Raw genomic sequence first — 20,322 nt, forward strand, 5'->3', positions numbered from 1 at the left:
GTTCTGATGAACTAAGTACAGATCGCGTTCACACCGGAATAAGTTCCCTGGGGGTGGATTAGGCAAAAGAAAGCCGCTGACTTCACTTCTTCTTCTTCTACTTTGGGTTTACTGGCAGGCCGCAAACAACTTCACAGCGTATACTGCCTTCACAACACTTTTTTTTAGTTTTACGGGGCGTGGTTTGCAATCCGCCCAGCCAATCAGAAATATGGCTCTTTTCTCACAAGAGAGCCGCATGAGAGTCCCTGCTCTCTAGCAGGGACGGAAAAGGGGGTAAAAAGGTTCTCACGAACTAATTTTAGCTCCGGCTCTTTTTGGTGTGAACGCGACATTTCGGAACTATATCGGAACTAAAGTGGGAAAAGTACTCCGGTGTGAACACGGCTAATGGTGCTCTAGGAGGAGATTCAGGTGATAAGGGGGAGGGGGGTTACCTCGGTTGCTGATTGGCTAATGGTTACACAAGCCAAAACATTGTTATGACATCATAAAGTGGCCAAAATCTGATCAGCTCATTTTCAGACAGGTTTTTATAGAAATGGATCAGGACAAAAAGAGAGAGAATCTTTTTTCCTGAAACTTTCAGAGTCTTTTTCCACAGAGGGGACACATGTTGATGTAGAAGAGACATGAAGAAGAGGGGACACATGTTGATGTAGAAGAGACATGGAGAAGAGGGGACACATGTTGATGTAGAAGAGACATGAAGAAGAGGGGACACATGTAGATGTAGAAGAGACATGAAGAAGAGGGGACACATGTTGATGTAGAAGAGACATGAAGAAGAGGGGACACATGTTGATGTAGAAGAGACATGGAGAAGAGGGGACACATGTTGATGTAGAAGAGACATGGAGAAGAGGGGACACATGTTGATGTAGAAGAGACATGAAGAAGAGGGAACACATGTTGATGTAGAAGAGACATGGAGAAGAGGGGACACATGTTGATGTAGAAGAGACATGAAGAAGAGGGGACACATGTTGATGTAGAAGAGACATGAAGAAGAGGGAACACATGTTGATGTAGAAGAGACATGGAGAAGAGGGGACACATGTTGATGTAGAAGAGACATGAAAAAGAGGGGATGCATGTTGCTGTAGAAGAGACATGGAGAAGAGGAGACACATGTTGATGTAGAAGAGACATGAAGAAGAGGGGACACATGTTGATGTAGAAGAGACATGAAGAAGAGGGGACGCATGTTGATGTAGAAGAGACATGAAGAGTGGTTGTTATTATTTTACATTACAGCTCAAACTGTCTCAACTCTTGGTGCACTCACTAGCTGATGTACCTGTAGACCTGTGAGCTCAGATCTGACCTCAGTGATGCTCCTGGTTGTTTGCAGGCTGAGTGCTGGAGCGCTGTTCATCGTGTGGCTGCAGCTGGATCAGGGTCCTGGAGGTCTGCAGGTCCACAGGACGCTGCACTCCGCCCTGCAGGGACTCATCTCAACACACGTGGGCGTCGGAGGAAACGACAGGAAGGCTGTCATCCTCTCCGTGTCCACTGCAGGTACAGCTGGGCTTCAGTGTGACACGGGATGGAAAAGTCACTTTATTTTAAACTGCTGACTTTAATTACATTGCATTTCATTTGGCTGATGCTTTTATCCAAAGCATCAAGATTCAAACTGCGTACAAATAAAGGGCAAATATATTCACTTCAAGCAAGACATACTGTTCTGGTGAATTAGTTTCAAGGCCTAAATACAATTCGGTTTATTTGTGTAGAACTTTTTTTTAATGTGTTTACATGTACATAAGAAATATAACTGTTATACTAGTATGTGTTATTTCCTTCAATTAATATTAATTAATTAATATGAAAGCAGAATTTTATTTTGCTCATTTTGAACTACAATTTTTTTCTTATAGACTAATCTGCTAATTATTCAATTTGTTCGGTTTGTAAACGATAAATAATTGTTTTTTAAATAGGAAAGAAAACATTTATTGGGCTGATAATGTATATGGTGGGTGACAGATGTGTAATTAAAAAAATGATTTGAGTAAATGTATTTGTGACAGGATCCTAAAACCAACTGTGGAAGGTAACTAACAGAAGAATGGACGTGCACCACCTTAGGAGGAAGTTACACATCTCAGTAAAGGCTGCTAGCATTAATAAATGTGTATGTGTGTTTCAGATGTGGACGAGTGTCTGTCGCAGCTGATGCGCTGTGACCTTAACGCAGACTGTGAGAACCGGTTTGGATCGTACTCGTGTCGCTGCAGGTCAGGTTTCCACGACGAGTCCCTCCTCGGGTCGGCAGGAACTGTGTGTGTGAATCAGAACGCTGCAGGTGAGCGGGACTCTCTCACACACACTGATTTAATTAAGATGAACTCAGTTAAAGAGTCCAGAAGCAGGGAGGGATACTGATCTGACCCACAAGGAAGAGACACCACAAAGAAACATTGATAGACTACACAGAGATATCAGAAACATGGAGTCAAAATGACTGAATAAGAGGGAAATAACCACAAACACAGTATGGGCAAAACAAGCACAGACAAACAATACCCACCAGACGACCACAAAAATGACGATGGAGAGAAATAGAGACAAACACACGTTGACTACAATTACTCATGACACCTCTACAAAGATGCACTTAACAACTTCAATGGCACAAAAGATACACAAACGATACGATATTACTTTATTGAATGGTGGGACCCTGTATCTCCGATTAGATGGCAGCAGCTCATATTCAGTGTTCAGAACATGGTTTGGGTCAGAGAGGATGTTGTTGGACAGCCTCACTAGGTTGTTATGATAGGCTGAGTCATAGAGTCTCTGACAGGGTTGACCAACAATCTTTGAGCAGATTTTTAACAGGTGGAGCAGTTTTGATTTTAAAGCTGCTGACAAACACTTGTACCAGGTAGTGTTGCAGTACTGCAGAATAGACAAGATCACAGATGTAAAGAACAACAGAAGAATTTCTCTGCTCGCCCCAAAAGACCTAAGACGGCGGAGAAAATAAATGATTTGTTTTGTCCTTTTACAAAACAACTGCTAAGACATACAAAATGACCAAAACCACACCAATTGACCCAAAAGAACGACAGTCTTTGTGTGTAGCTCCCATGTTGGACAGTTGGTAGTGGGTCCCTGTGCATGACTAAGTTAGAATAGATAGAATTGGAGGATGAAAGCCTCTTTAATTGTCACACATACATGCACACAGCACACACAGTGAAAGTTGATCTCTGCTTTTAACCAGACATGGCAACAGTACACATACCCTTTACTCAAGTAGAAGTACAGATACTCGTTTTTAAAAATACTCTTGTAGAAGTACTGACTAAACTTCTTTACTCAAGTAAAAGTATGGGCTTCGAACTGTACTTAAAAAGTACCCCTAACTTTGTGTCCTTGGCGAGACACTTCACCTTAATTTGCTCTATTCACTGTTGCATGTCTTGTATATGTAATGTGAAGTGCTTTGAGCGTTCGGAAAAGTGCTCTAATAATGTAATGAAACGCAGATTAAGACTAAAGTAACCAGCCTGTTTTGAAAATGTAGAAAGTACAGGTATTTGTGTTAATATTTGTGTTAAAGAAAATGTCCGGTGCCTTGCTCAAGGGCACCACGGCAGGGCCCTGGAGGTGAACTGGGACCTCTCCAAGTAGCAGTCCACACACCATATTTAGGTCTGTTTGGGGACTCGAACCGGCGACCCTACGGCTCACAGTCCCTACTGACTGAGCCTCTGCATGTCTATGTTCAGAGCCCTTTGTGTTATTGTCCAGATGTGATGGTCCCCTGACTTCCTGTTGTCTCTTCAGGCTGCAGCTCGTCCTCAGAGTCTCGAGGCGTCTACGTTCTCTTCTTCCTGCTGAGCTCGGTGCTGCTGCTGCTGCTGGGGGCCGCCGGGCTGCTGTACCTCCGCCACCACAGGGGGGCCTTCCTGCTGCGGGGCCACGCCGACCCCAACAACAACAACAACAACACCAACAACACCGCAACCCACCACTATCATGCTGACTCTGAGCTGCCCCCCCCACCCCCTCCTGCCCGGGGCTTCAGGGATGTCCCGCTGCTGCGCTTCAGCTCCCTGCAGCCGGGGGGGCAGGGAGGGAAGATGTGAGCAACAGAGTATCTTTAAAAACATTTAGGTTATTTAGTTTGATTTCAGTTTCATCTGATGCTGTTCACTGTCTGAATTAAAGCACAACAAAGCAGCTTGTGTTTTCTGTCTCTTTCTATTTTTTAACTTTTTTAAATAGACCGCCAAAAAACATACGTGGCAATGCTTACATAACGGCACCTGTTGTACACTGACTTTTGATACTAACGTGTACAAATGTGCATTTATCCTTCAAGGATAAGGCTATAGCCTATATGTAAGGAAATATAAGCTGTAAACGATATGTAAAATGTAAACGACTAAATAGAAAATAATATGTATCCTATACTGAATAGGATGCATGACATAAGATGGACAAATGAAACCCATATTTGCAGCATGCACATAGAATAAACCTTGCATCAGCATCAAAAAGTCTCCAGTCTACTCTCATATCTTTATTTTACGTCAATGGTGGACATGTAAGACTTAAACTCAGTGCTACCTGTTAACCACTTGGTGTTGACAAAATGGTAATAAATATGTGTTGTGTTGTTGCATTATTCCTCTATTTCTAGTGTTCATGTCCATAATGCCACATTTACATTTTTCCTGATTATTCGGAGTGACTCTCTGGCCGAAGGGAACTCCAGCAGCAGGACGTCCGGCCTGTTGTGACGCCTGAGTTTCAGCCGGCTCCTGCAGAACTGTGAGCATTCTGCAGGGACTGAGTGAAGTCCAGAGCGCTTTAATAGGCTTACAGCAGCTAATCCAGGGCGGTGGGCCGTCACATGGGGAGTCTGCTGACCTCGGCCTGCTTTATTACAGGGTGACTGTTCCTTCAGCCCACAACAAGGCTTCTCTTCAGTGGATGTGCTATACACAGAGTTTCAATACATGTAATCAGAGGTGGGAAGTAGTGGAGTACAAATACTTTGTTATTGTACTTAAGTAAATGTTTCTGGGATCAGTACTTTACTCCACTTCTTATTTTTCTGACTACTTTTTAATTTACCTTATTACATGTTGAACCCAATTACCTGTACTTTCTACTTCTTACATGTTGAACTCAAATACCTGTACTTTCTGCTTCTCTCATTTTCCAAACAGGCTGGTTCCTTTAGTTTGAATGTGTGTTTGGTGGCGTGATCATTATTATTTAGAGTCATTGCGTGCCCATTGATTTGAATACGATCCGTGTATCCATCATTTCCTGGTCTTCTCTAAAGAAGAGGGACCAATGAAAACGTTGTCATGTTGCCGTTGTTCACCATGGAAACATTCATTAGCTAACAATGAAATTATTGTTCTATTAATATAAAGGGAGGTCAGGTACTCTTTAAAACAGCTGCTAGTTATGGGTACTTTTTACTGAAGTACATTTCAAAGCCTCTTTACTTTGACTTGAGTAAAGAAGTTTAGTCAGTACTTCTACTTTCACCAGAGTATTTAAACACGAGTATCTGTACTTCTACTTGAGTGAAGGATATGTCTGTTTACTTTTGCCATCTCTGCTGTAATACAAAAGTTCTGGGGGCAAGTACTGTATGAACCATGATCTGAAGTGTCATAACGAATTGTCAAATTGTGATGCTGAATTGGAAAGGAATAGAGTAATGAACGGACGACCAGGAAGTTAGCATCACAAGGGCGCCCTCAACAAAAAGCCAATAGGATTCTTGTTAGACTTTGGATTATTGAAGAACAAGACGGTATCCGACAGGTGCAAACGCGCTACAACAGCCCAAAACATTTCCATTAGAGCAAACAGTTTTCAAAACAGTGCAAATATAAAAACACAAATGTGCAACAACACATGCAAATGAAGAAACATCTTCACCAACTTGAAGAAATATACTAAAAGTGCTGCATAAACAAAAAGCTGCATGGAGCTCTAAACACAACGGAAACCAGGGGACACTATAAAGGGATGAAAGGTTCAAGGCTAGTTTATTTGTAGGGCACATTTTAAGACACAGAGGCAATTTCAAAGTGCTTCCCATAGGCATTTAACCAATAATAATTAGCACACAGCTGGGACCGGAACACTTGATGTTTTTTTTTCATTTACATGTGTTTTGGCACTTGCATAGTTTTTAAAGCTGCAGCACATTTCTCCTGATGGAAAAGTGTTTGTTTGCACCTGTAGTCTCATTTAGACACCCACTGTTTAAAGACACATAGAAAATAGACATTTATCGGTGGGGTAGGCCTAATTACTGCCATATTTTATGCCGAAGAACAAAGCGATTTACATGTGTCAAACTTTATAACTCCCACATTTCCACAGATTCACTTCAGGTTTGGTCAGATTGACTATCTCTCTGATTACTGCGGGGTTTTGTTATGAATCGTTTCACTTGTTGGCCTCTTTAAGCTTCTACTTTTGGTTTCACAGCACATTTTTTGTAAGAACTCGAAACACAAATTGTATTTTGCTGTACTGAACGAGTGTAACTGCAGAAGACAACGACATTCAGCTAGTTTGAAAAGCTGCAGGTGTGGCCATCTTCTGTTATAGCATATAATACAAATCCCCACATTTATGAGAAAAAAAAAAAAACCCTGAATGTTTTTGTTTTGATCCTACTTTTTATTTTAGCACCAGGTATTATAACAGAATCAGGGAATGTATCTTAAAATGCTTAAATTGTAAGCCAAAAAAATTATGAGTTGACATTTTCCTTCTGGTTCTCCTCAGCTTCATATCTTCAGTGAATCAGCAGCGAGAGACGCTCCTCTTATCGGGTCCAGCAGCTCCTCCACCAACCCGTGGACCAATCACACTTCACACAGCTCCGCTAATAGAAAAATAAATTGCCGTGGAACCAATTCCAACACGGTGTGCCACCAGAAGAAAACCAGAGCTTGATTCCTCTGATATAATGAACCCGTAACACTCGGATCAAGTTATTAAACACTGATGGGATTACTGACCAGATGCAAGGTCAGCGTTCCTCTGCTGTATGTCAGCACAGGCCAAATATAACACACACACACACACACACACACACACACACACACCGCTCAATTTACTGTGAAATAAAAAAGTGATCGGAACAGCATAATTACAGAACATTTCTCTTAAAAGCAACAAGTTTGATGTTGTGCAATGAATTATCATTTATCCAACTCATCAATTTAATAGAAAACCGCTAGGTTGAATCTTGTCTTAATTCTCTTAATTCTCTATTCTAATCATTTTCAGGTTCATATTTGTATGTAGTGTCTCTACTGTGACATGTCTCCATGCTTTCATGTTCAAAAAGCTCTTTCTCATATTGCCTGTGCTACAGCACCTCTTTTCACCCTCTGACTGAAACCAGAGCCCAGTCTGCTCTGATTGGTTAGCTGCTCTGCTCTGTTGTGATTGGTCATCCGCTTAGAGATGTCCCGCCCCTTAGCCTATAACGTAAAGTGTGTTGGAGCAACAGCCAATAGAAGCACAAGCAGGGCCGTCCCTGGCCAGCTGGGGGCCCCAAGTGACATTGTGAGATGAGCCCCCCCACCCAATGACAGGAGGGAACTTTTTTTTTTTGGAATCAAAGTACTTTGCAAATATAATTCCTGTTTATGATTATTACTTTTTTATACATTGAGGTAAATGGTAAATGTGCATCATGTCGTTCAGTATGCGTTTACAGGTGAATACGTCTGCTGTTTCTGCCAAATACTAGCCTCAAAAAGATTCAAATGTAATTCATGCAAATAAACTACTTCTACTAATAATAATTAATTAATCTACTAATAAATTATCAATTCAATAATATAAATACTATATTATTTTTATTATAATATAGTTGTAATATAGTCAAGACAAAACATGCTTATTACATGCTCAAAAACTTATATTTCTTAAATCTGTATTCAAATAGTTCCCTCTGTCAGCAATGTACAGTATCAACAACTACATACACATTTCTATCAGTATTTCTCTGTGTTGTGCTTGACATGAGGATGACTGTTAGGAGTTAAGGGGAGAGGCTGAGCATCACCATGAAATGTGCAAATTGACATAAAAATGAATAAAAGGGGAAAAAATGCTCCATGTTTTTTAGGCTGTACATTTTAACTGTTCTGTAAGCCAACTAGACAGACAGTGTATCACTCTTCCTCCTGTATATTAGCAGATAAAAGGCATAACATACTTGAATGAATGGTAAATAAAGAATGCTGGAAATAACTGCATCTCCATTAGCCTATATGCTATGCACGGAGAACTGCTCACAAGCCGAGCTCATAAGCCGAGGCCCCCTGCATGAGGCCCCCTGCGCAATGTGATGCCCCATGCAGCCTGCATGATCGGCCTGTAGGGAGGGACGGCCCTAAGCACAAGTGTTACATAGTGATGTAGTGATATAGAAGTAAACAAAGGAGTCCAGGCATTTCAGGCAGGGAACACAGGGTTTTTGAAGACCATTTACATGCATGAAAATTGACAAAAAACTATATAACACACTACAGGGAAGGGAGAACCCCAAAAATCATAATAGGATATGGATATTTATAGGGCCTTCAATATTTGAGGTTGCTTATAGTCAGTGGATAGATATATGTGGCCTCCTGCTGTGCCTGTGATGTTGGATTATAGTTCATTTGAAAATATATGTGGCTGTTTGGTGGATATGTGTAAACCTGAGGCCACCCACGCTGCTGCGGCTCAGAGGATCATTAAACTCCGACACTGAGGACCACCGCTCCTCTCTGAGAGTTCATGTGGCTCTGGTTTTCTGTCACTGTGGTCCACACACACACTGCCTGGTGGCCTCAGACTGCACAGAGAGCAACGCTCAGCTGATGGAGACACAAAGGGATCTGAAGGACTTCAAACCCGAGGTGGGACCAAGTCATTAATGTGAAAGTTAGTCTTTGCACTCAAGTACCAAGTCTGGACGAGACCATTCGTTTCAGCCCAGCTCAAAGGCTGCAGACGAGTAGGCTATACAAGTATTAAGAGGAATGTATATTTACTGCATAACTCGAAGCACAACAGGATGCTGTTGGATGATTTTCAGGTTCATATTTGTATCTCGTGCCTCTACTGGGACATAGTGTGGGCATTTTGGTGTAGTGTAGGTCCTCAAACATGTGATTAATTTCAGAAAATAATAATTGTGCTGTTAAGAATTAGTACAATTCCAGTTGGGACATTTTGACGATAACGTTGTTCGGACCCAAATACCATTAAAGGGGCCATATTCTGCTCATATTAGCTTGTTATTTTTTGTATTTTATTTGCTATTCAATGACAGTGTTTTCATCTATTTAAATGTATGGTAAATAATTTTTTGTTAAAATACATAAATAACCTTGACTTGCTTGCAGAACCATGGTGGCACTATAAAATATCTCCTTTTAGAGACAACTGGAACATGTTTCAGTAACATAAAGCCACAATAACTTTCGCTCAAACCTCAGCACGATGCAGGGAACATAAAGCCCATTTTGCACAGTAGTATTTCTACTCTTCACCACATAAAGCATGTCACCCGGAGCAACACTACGACTCAAACATGTTGCCAAAAGTATTTCAGGCAGAGCTGCTGAGAGCATGATCCTCCAACAGGGGGCAGTGTGCAGCCTCTGCTCCCTCCTCAGGATTTAATCATTCGTCAGGCATTATAAGAGAAGCATTTATAGTCATATCCCTGTAATAAAGGAGGTGTCTCTTTTGTCCTTTTTCATTCAACACATTGTCACAACCCACAGCCTTAATCCTGCAAACTGACGGGCAGTTGCATCCTGGGAAAAGAGCCGCATGCCATTGTTTGAATGAGTCAAATCTGTTAAGCCCTAATTCTTTTGTGGGCATTTGCATACTCGGAAGTATTCTTTTACTGAAGGGCCAAATCCTCCTTGTGTGTGATGCGAGGCATTTTTAGTATCATTTGTGAAGTATCTACATGCACTATTAGCGCCGCATAATACCCACATATAATACCGAGGCATAATCTGGCAGATAAGGAGGGTCTTTCTAAAGTGTAGCATTACGTCGAGATGAAGCACCGCAATTTCAAGCAGATTCAAACGGGCTCAAATGTCATCAGAAATGTCAAGTGGCTCTGCAGTGGCAGGATACCGAGATGCCTTTTTCCTTTCTTATCGTTTCCATCACCCGCCTGATTCCTCAAATTTACGTCCCAGTTGAAAGGCCCGACTCGGCTCAGCCCGCTGTGATGTAATGGGTCTGGTTCTGTAATAAAGACAGGAACCTCTGGCCTCTCTTTCCTCTTTCTTCCTGCTTCTTTTCGTCCACTTCTTTCCATTTCTTACCACACTCTCCTCTGATTATAGCAGGATGGCTTTCCCACTTCCAACAGAGTTTCTCTGGATCGCTGATAAACTGTTTGTTATCTGTCTCAGAGCTTGGTCACTGCCTCTGCAGGCCTTTTCCCCGCCGCTCTCTGGAGTCCCTTCTGCACAAGCTCTGATAAGATTGTTGGGTGGAGATGGCAAATGGAGAATCGAGGGGTGAAGCAAAAACTGTGACAAACCTTTAGCTCTCCAAAATCTACCAAACACATCTTATTACATTGAGTTTTATTATCCGATGTTGAACAATAAGTGAAGAAATATACGTCACAGTTTAAGTCTAATGATCAGAAATGATTACAAACCACTGTGACATTTTCTACGACAAACTTACAGTAGGTAAAAGACTGTCATCAATAGGAAAATGACATCTTTGGTTGCTTGCTTAAAAGCTAGATACCCTTAATTCCTGTCATGGTCTGGCTCTTGGCCATGACAAAAGAATCGAAAAGGACACGAGGTACGGGTGAAGTAAGTGTTTTTATTCAAACTAAATACTGTAAACCAAACCAAAGGAAAGCTACCCATATGAAGTGTGTATGTCAGTAGTGTCAGTAGTGTAGGTGTGGATGATTGAGCATAATGTTGTGTGTCAAAACCAAAGACAATGCCAAACAAATGACACAAACAGGTAACTGCTCTCAGGAAGGAGGTCTGCCAGCAAAGAGAGCAGTCTGACCAGGGGTGTTTCTCAATGTCCAGGAGGCTTGCTTGGTAGCGTACCTCCGAATCAGTTGCTTCAGAAGCGAGGCAAGAATCCTTCCTAGCCTCGGAAAAAGAAGAATGGTGGAACAGGCTAACAGTTGTCATATGAGAGGCCCCGCCTTAAATGCAGCGCGATTTCCGCCAAAGATTTGGAAATTGGTCCGTGTGCAAAGCATTGTGGGGATTTTAAGACCGCAGAGTTTACACATGTGCAGCCTCGAGATTTCCCGCAACAAAGTACGCCGACCTCGGTTAAATTCCAAGTATCCTGGACATTGGAACAGTCCTTCGGCGACACTCGATGACGTAGTATCCTTGAAATAGTGGCTCTGGAGCATCCTTCCTCGACATTGAGAAACACCCCAGGTGCTCGCAATCAATGCTACCTTCTAAGACAAACATGGAGGATCATTAAAGTTACGCACACAGGGGTCGTTACATTCCCTTAAACACAATTATGTTTTGTTTTTTCTAACCTTGTGATTGTGCAATGTTGTAAAACGGATGAAAGAAACGGTTGCAGAGAAGGTCAAGGTGCACAAATGGACGTCTGACTTTAACATAAGAGACCTTAAAAGACATCTAACTATGAGGGTCTTTACTACAACATATGCTGAGGCTATTCACGGTCTCCACAGGATGAACCATAACATTATCAGAATTATTCTTAGTTTTTTAAAGCTTCATGGCACAATAACAATGTTGGATCATCTAACAGTGCCAGAACAACCAAGTCTCAGGGCACCTTTTTGTTGTTATAGAAACAAAATGTAATCTTTTGATTTGTTTACACCAACACGATTTCCCCCTTTTGGACTGGGTTGGCCAGAAACACCTTTTTCTTGTAACTGTCCAAAACCAAAATCCAACAACATAGTGATCGATGGATACCAGAGTCCAATATGGGGAGGAGCTTGTAATCAACTAGAAATGTTCGTTTGAGAACATTATCAGAAGTCATTGGTGGTGCCATATTCTCCTTGTATTCATGTCAACCAGTTAGTTTGAAGCACACTGTAGCCTTTTTGTCCATTACTTACAATTAATATAAAAAAGTACTGACCAAGTTGAAAAGTAAAGAAAAAGGAGCTGACGATAAGACACGTTGTAAACAAACCCCCAAGGTAGCCACAACTTATTCGTAAGACAAAGCAGTGGAATGATCCCCCAAACTGTCTGTTGTAAGATTCGCTAACGCTACACAATATGAGCTAAGCTGTAATAAACTGGAATTATCCTGCAGGATTTAAAGGCAGTCTTTATCTGTCTTTCATGTAGAGCTCATGTACAGCTTCTATGCCGCTCGGATCTCCATTCAGAGTCTTTGTAGTGAAGGATGTTTCTCCATGTTGCACCATCACTTTCCTCTCCCCCAATGTCACACAGTTAGCGAGAGATATTTGCAGCCGCTCAGCATCTGTTCTCCGGCTGCTGTTTGTCTGTTTGTTTTGTTCTTCCCTCCTGTGTATTTAAGCGTCAATTTCTGCCGGCGAGGGACACATGAAAAGAGCCATGGCACGAACAGAAAACAAGCCCTCAGAGACGAGGAGGAGGAGGAGGATGAAATGACAACACGAGGAAGGAAACAAGGCACGGGAATAAGCTGCGATTAAACCGAAAAACAATCAAACTGCAGAGATGAGAAGAAGAAGAGAGGGGGAAAAACAGACACACACAACAATGAAAGCAAATAAAACAGACAAACAGGGGATGCAGTGTGTGTGAGGAGACCCTGGTGAGGGCAAATCACTCCGAGTGCCAGTTCTGGATGCCTGGCATCAAAAGGCAGCAGAAGAGTTTAGCTGGAATCGTTTTTCTGTCTAAATGACACCATTGGATGTCACTGAGTGAGAGAGAAACTGGGAAACAGCAGAGTTGTTAAACACGATATCAAACAACACATATTGTATTTTCACATTAGGGGTGAGAATGGATGAATGTGAAAAACAGTATTCATACGTTAAATGTGTTCACATTTTTCGTGCTTTAACTTGAGACAGATGTAATCTCAAGATGTAGCCTATGTACATGAACCAACAAAAACCACACTGTGCCTCAACTGTCATACTTCCGTTGTCTCAAACCTCAAAAGGCTGCAGTGCCCTCACAGGAAGTGACGACTGCTAGCTCGTTAGCTAGATAGCTTCTTTGTTATCAGTCGCAGTAGTAAATCCTTACAGACTGCTCAATTAACCAAATGATATCAACAGTGACTTATTTTGAATACAGTTTAGTGGTACTTAATGAAATAGTGAAACAAAACACACACAGTTATTACTTTTGTTTGTCTAGTGCTGTGTATCATGATCGCGGCTACCGCTACGTAGCCAATAGCGATCGAACGGTCTCCTCAGTGTGAATGCACTTATGCACTCAAAGTAGCAAGTGTAACTACTGAAGTACAGAACTTGAGACACAGCATTGTTTACTGTCAGTGGTCTTTGATTGTTTCACTGCAAAACAAAAACAATTTAAGAGCAGAAGAACATTCTATATAACCTATATAACATACTACATGAGAGGGAAAACCCCAAAAAGCACAAAAGGGCCTCGTTAATGGTTAGGAATGAAATCCTCATTCAAGAAGACAAGAGGATGAGTTTGAAAGATATCCACTGAAAAGTGAAAGCAATTCTAGAACCCTGAAGGCAGGAGAGACTGAAAAGAGTCAAGGGAAGCTTATAAAAGTTAACAGCATTTAATTACACAAAAGATGCGGTGGTGTACAAAATGAAATGTGCGAGTGGAGGCGCTCTCCACATCCAATGACCGGTCAGTTCAGGTCAGGGGGTAGAAGAGATCAATTCTTGGCTTGCTCTTCCTGTTGTCATCTGAGGTCTTCTCCTATTGGCCGGCGTCGTCGGGGGGCGGGTCCAATGCAATTCCTGCCTTTTTCTGTAGCTAAATTACATCATTCTGGTGTCTGTGGTTATTTAAACATTCCCTAATAAACATTATTCAGCGTCAATACATGAGTGCTAATCCCAGTGTGCTCAGTGTACAACATCACATGTCATTTCACCTTGGTTCAAGGTTTGAAATCGTATGATTCCACTAGATGCTAAATGCTAACCGGAAGTGACGAATTTTCAGAATAAAAGTGTTAAGCTAATAGTGAGAACTTCCGGTTTTTCAGAATAAAACTGATTTAAATCAAATAGTGTATTTAATTCAAATTACGCCATATCAACATTGATTTTAATTTCTAACAAAAGGGATCTCCTCTTGCTAGCTAAAGTTGATTTAATAAGGAAAGGTGAATGACTTGGTCACCTCTCTAGCGACTGGACACTAAAAAAGCTTCCCCTTTTTACCTCTTATGGGCGGCCCCTTGAATCATGAACATTATGTGCAATAAGGTTTTTTTTAAGGGTATGGTTTTCTTTTGGCAGCGAAAACTACTCTAATGTAACATTCTACTTTGTATTTGTATGTTAATGAAGAGGGAACAACCTGTGGGCTTGAAAAAAAAACATGTTTAAGTTTGAATAACAATGAGGAAATGTAAAGTAGAAAACTGAAGTTTTAATGAGCAGTAGTGCTTCCTTGGAAAGTGGAACATTGGTTACATTTCTACAACTTCTTTAGGTTCAGCACTGGAGTATTTTTGTTCATTTGACAAGAAAGTTACCTAATTAGCTCTCTACAATAGCTTAACATGAGCTAATATGAATACAGGCTATGCTCTGAAAAGGCCATGATTTATCTAAATGTGTAGCTTATGAATACATTTGGCAGCCGTGTGTCCCCTGTCTGGTTTTTGTGTAGTTCCAGTTCAGCGGCTCTCTGACGTCCCGACACCGAGGCTTTTATGACAGATGAACACTTTCTAGTGGCCTCTGTGTGGAGGCAGTGGACTGGCTCCTCTTAATTAGCACTTTGTCTCTGCTCAGAAGTGACCTTTTCTCTTTTGCACTTTGGTTAGATTGACTTCTCTCGCTGTGTGTTTCCTGCGTCTTACATGGCTGCTGGTGCGTGCCTCCCTCTGTTCTACAGGACTTCATAAAGTAAGAGTTCAGATGATTTAACAAGCTAATGGTAGGATCTAATTTATTTTTATTTGAGGTTAAATGATGAGCAAGAGGTGTCAACTTCAAACCTCCATGTTACCTTTCTTACAGACGTTTTAAAGAGACCCTATTGTGCATTTGGGCATTTTCCTTTCCTGTAGTGTGTTATATAGGTTTTTATAGGAAAAAATACTTTTTTGTTTGTTTGAAAGCTACATCAGACCCATGTGGAGCTACGATACTGTTGTAATCTGCAGAAATGTTTTGTTTCCAAGTCTCTTTAGATTGCATTTTTATAATACATAATGATTTCACATCAGCCATCAAAACTTTTTTTGCAGTGTTTAACAATTTTTCCGAATTAATTGAATGTACCGATCCAGAAGCAGCCCCTTAGAAAAAACCTGAAGACTTTAAGTCACATGCCTCATGTATCATCCTTTGTTTAATATATATATGTTCCATTGCACTTTGCTTTTACGATACATCACGTTAGCCTATTGTTAAATCTCTTCTTACGATGTTTCACACATTTTCGAATTCTTTTATACACAAATGAGACATCAGAAAAAAGCACATCATGATCAGTTTCCCCAACTTTACCAGCCTCCAAAATGCCAGCACTGCTTCACACACACACACACACACACACACACACACACACACACACACACACACACACACACACACACACACACACACACACACACACACACACACACACACACACACACACACACACACACACACACACACACACACACACACACACACACACACACACACACACACACACACACACACACACACACAGAAAGACAGACAGACAGACAGACAGACAGACAGACAGACACACACACACACAGTGGACAATCATTCTACTATGACCAAGTGTGGACTTCTATTTCTGCTCATTTCATAAAAATAAATCTCCAAATATAGTTAAGAAATTGACATTTTTGAGGAAACACACTGACGTCAGCAACTAACCACATACACACAACCTGGGAAACAGATTGTGTTTTCCAGGTTTCTCCATGGCTCGAAGACCCTCCACTCCTCCATTTTCAGAATCAGAGATGACCTTTGCATGAATAAAGTCAAAGAGGATTAAGGCAGCAGAGACCTTCGCAATGTCGGCCGAGGGGAGAGCGGAGCATCCTCCTTTGAACGTGGACGGCGTGTCGATGTCTCCACCTGCATGAAGGCCACGCTGTGTGTGTGTGTGTGTGTGTGTGTCCATGTGTGTCCATGTGTGTGTGTGTGTGTGTCCATGTGTGTCCATGTGTGTGTGTGTGTGTGTGTGTCCGAAAACACCTTTAGAAATTCAGAGGAACCGTGCCATGAGGAATGTTTCTAAACACATTCAAAGTCTTTTATCCGTTTCCCTGGAGGTGATAATATCTGGTTCATAATCTTATCTGATTTAAACTGAGCCTAATCCATATGAGACAAGATGTAGAAACATAGATTTTCTATTTGCTTAAGTGTCCATCATACCACCAGGATTACTACGATTTAGATTAGCTGCCTTTCTCTACAGCATCAGGATTAAAGAAATCCCATTTTGTCATTATCACTTTTATAATACCTGTCAGAATCATCTGGTGAGCTGAGAAATATACACCTTTTGTAAGAAGTCACTAAAGCTGAGTCTGTGGAAATGTTCATCAAATGTTCACTTTCTCGCTACTAGCTAGAGCTGTAGCTTTACGTAATTATTTTAGTAGGATATCAATGTAAACAATAGAAACCTGCTTATTTGTTTCAGAAAGTCAGATTAAATAGAAGTATATTTACGGTACAAAAATAGTGGAACAGCAGCAGGAAAATAGAACATCAGGGCCTTCTATCAAAAATAAAGAAAGTCAGATTTTCTATTTTTCTATAGAAATTTCAAATACAGAAATGCCTAAATCTTTTGAATGATGAGTTCATTTGACATCCGAATGAATAAGGTTTTCCTTTTATTGATTTTTTAAACAGAAAAGAAACACAATTACACTGCACGGACACCCCCTACATGTTTGTGTTCAGATAAAACTACTTGACTGATCGAATAAAAAAGTAGCATGCTCTAAATTCAGCCAAGATGTAGCCACTTCTTAGGTGTTATTGTTATTTAGATGAGCCTTTGCATTGTTGTCAAGGATTATTTCCTTACCTACAAGATATCTGAAAACTAAGGTGGCCGACAGCTGCAAACACGCTAAAACATGGCCAGGGACGCGGGAAGTCAGTCCGAGTTGGGGGTGCGGCGTGGGGGGGGGGGGGTCGGGTGCTAGTGGAGCCTTGAAGCGGCAACTGTGGGTTTGCCGTGTTTGCGCTTCCGAAGAGGCTCCCTCCGCAAAATGAGGCCCCATCCTCGAGGGGTCTGCGTGATCTGCGTGTAGGGAGGGGCAGCCCTGTATAATAACGTCATATTAAATGCAGTCATTTGCTCTTTAGCAACAGCTTGTGAGAGCAGCGCATTCATCCGTGTTCGTTTTAATGCTGCCAGTTTGTTGACGGCCTGTGCGTTGATGGGACTTCTCATGCTCCCTAAATGTTTCCCCTGCCTTTCGCCAGTTGTTAAACCCTGCTTTCACAAAACTCCCATCCCTGATCTAGTCTGCACTGACGAGCTTCTTTTCTATAGCAGAGCAACAGAAGAAGCATTATCACTTTGTGTTATATAGTGAAGCTTTTTATTAACTGCTTACACTAAAATGCTAACTCAAAAATAGTAATTCAAAATAAAACTTTAGTATTGATTTGTTTAGTGAACTTTTTGGCGTTGCAGTTACAACTCTCCACCAACAGATGGGGGTGCTGCAGCCCCCTCAGCACCCCCCTTCCCGCGTCCCTGTTATATAGTGAAGCTTTTTATTAACTGCTTACACTAAAATGCTAACTCAAAAACAGTAGCTCAAAATAAAACCTTTGTATTGATTTGTTTTGTGAAGTTTTTGGCGTTGCAGTTACAACTCTCCACAAACAGATGGGGGTGCTGCAGCCCCCTCAGCACCCCCACCTTCCTGCGTCCCTGTTATATAGTGAAGTTTTTATTAACTGCTTACACTAAAATGCTAACTCAAAAACAGTAACTCAAAATAAAACTTTTGTATTGATTTGTTTAGTGAAGTTTTTGGCGTTGCAGTTACAACTCTCCACCAACAGATGGGGGTGCTGCAGCCCCCTCAGCGCCCCCCCATTCCCGCGTCCCTGTTATATAGTGAAGCTTTTTATTAACTACCTACACCAAAATGCTAACTCAAAAACAGTAGCTCAAAATAAAACCTTTGTATTGATTTGTTTTGTGAAGTTTTTGGCGTTGCAGTTACAACTCTCCACAAACAGATGGGGGTGCTGCAGCCCCCTCAGCACCCCCCCATTCCCGCGTCCCTGTTATATAGTGAAGTTTTTATTAACTGCTTACACTAAAATGCTAACTAAAAAATAGTAACTCAAAATAAAACTTTTGTATTGATTTGTTTAGTGAACTTTTTGGCGTTGCAGTTACAACTCTCAGCCCCCTCAGCACCCCCCCTTCCCGTGTCCCTGAACATGACCAAACACAAGAGCTGTAGATTAAAAAACAATGCAACTGTAAAAACACAATTGGCCAAAACAAAATGAAGAAACATCTTCACCAGCATTTACTAAAAACGCAGCATGAACTAAATGAGCTTCTTCTTTTTTATTTGCACATTTCGTTTATGCAGCGCTTTTAGCTAACCCTGCGCATGTTTCGTCAAGCTGGCAAAGATGTTTCTTCATTTGCATGTGTTTTGGCACATTTGTGTTTTATACTGGCACCATTTCTCAACCTGTTTTTCCAAATGGAAATGTTCGGGCCCGTTGTAGTGCGTTTGCATGTTGTAATGTCTTTCCAACTAATTTTGATAGACTTTATTGAAACCCTCTCAGAATCAGAATCAGTTTTATTACCAAGTAGGTTCACACATACGAGGGATTTGCTTTGGTATATGTGGTGCACACAAAGACACAGAAAGAACAATACATAGCAAAACAAAAAAAAAGTAAAAAATCGGACTGTTATGACAGCTATTTGAAATACTTAGCTAGCGTAAGTATTTGAATAAAGTGTGTTGTAATGACTCGTAAAAGTCACAGTCACATTTTGAAGGACTTTATTGAAACCCGCTTGTGTGTGCACATTTTCAAAAATAAAACACTGCTGCAAATCCCCACAAACATGCTCACTGTCACGTCTCCTTTCTGTCTTTCTAACCCACTAGTGCTGCCCGAGGAGGAACAACACGACCCACAAATTAGTATAAAACACACAGTTGTCTTCGGGCCCCGCTCCTCTGTCTGCACACTGGGGGCCATCGCTGAAACATTTTCCAAGATCACTTACCAGAAAAACAAAAGGGCGAAAAGAGAGCTGTAGGGGATTATTCTCCTTACGTTACATGGATTAGCAGCAGCCCAACCTTTGACTCCTGTTAGGGACGACTTGACTTATGGCTCTGTTCGGAGGGGAAGGAGGCTCATTATTATGGTATGTTCAGGACTCTCTCAGGGCAGAGGGATAAACTGTAGCTGACCCTGTTGAGACTGTCAAGAAGAGACGGCATATTGTAAGATACATGAGAAGAAGTTGTTTATATTAATACAATGTGTCGCTGGCCTGTGAAAGTCTCCATGATTTGTGTTTTTCTAAAATGTTGTGTTGATTAAGAATAGCATAAATCTGTTCTTGATAGCATCTTTGTTTGTTTGCGTGTTGAGTTGTACCTCTTTTACTCCTGTATTAAATGTTTCATTGCTGCTACCTTTTGGGTGGTACTTTATGGAAAGCACTTTGTACACATGGTTAAAAGTGCTTTACAGAAAAAGGTTATTATAGGCTGAGGATATCATTATTTGTATTATTAAATTCTACTTTATATTGATAATAATTATAATTTATTTGTGTTATCATTAATATTAATAATTCTAATCTATTTTTATTGTCATTATTATTACAATTATAATACTAATTATGATATATAAACTGCAATTTAATATTTACATACTTTAACTTATTATATGTATATTTATTATTCATGATTACGCATTCACAGCTACACCCCTGTTTACAATACTGTACACCTATATATATCACACATACATATCACTTTATTTTATATTTTCAGTATGTTATAAATTACTGGAGAAATCTCTGGTTTAATAACTTTAATTTCCAACGATTGCTGCTCAGT

At 40.9% G+C, this 20,322-nt stretch overlaps 1 protein-coding gene across 1 annotated transcript; it reads left to right on the forward strand.

Annotated features, from left to right (window-relative positions):
• Positions 1-1,334: 1,334 nt before the first annotated feature.
• Positions 1,335-4,201, forward strand: LOC307045397 (uncharacterized protein; the record flags this gene model as incomplete). Its single annotated transcript, XM_079691049.1, has 3 exons — positions 1,335-1,521; positions 2,156-2,311; positions 3,805-4,201. 3 exons carry the CDS (start codon positions 1,335-1,337, stop codon positions 4,104-4,106), a joined length of 645 nt encoding a protein of 214 aa, XP_079547175.1. The 3' UTR covers positions 4,107-4,201.
• Between the last annotated feature and the right edge of the window lie 16,121 nt (positions 4,202-20,322).

Source organism: Notothenia rossii (assembly GCF_949606895.1).
Source record: "Notothenia rossii genome assembly, chromosome: 1".
Lineage (NCBI taxonomy): Eukaryota > Metazoa > Chordata > Actinopteri > Perciformes > Nototheniidae > Notothenia > Notothenia rossii.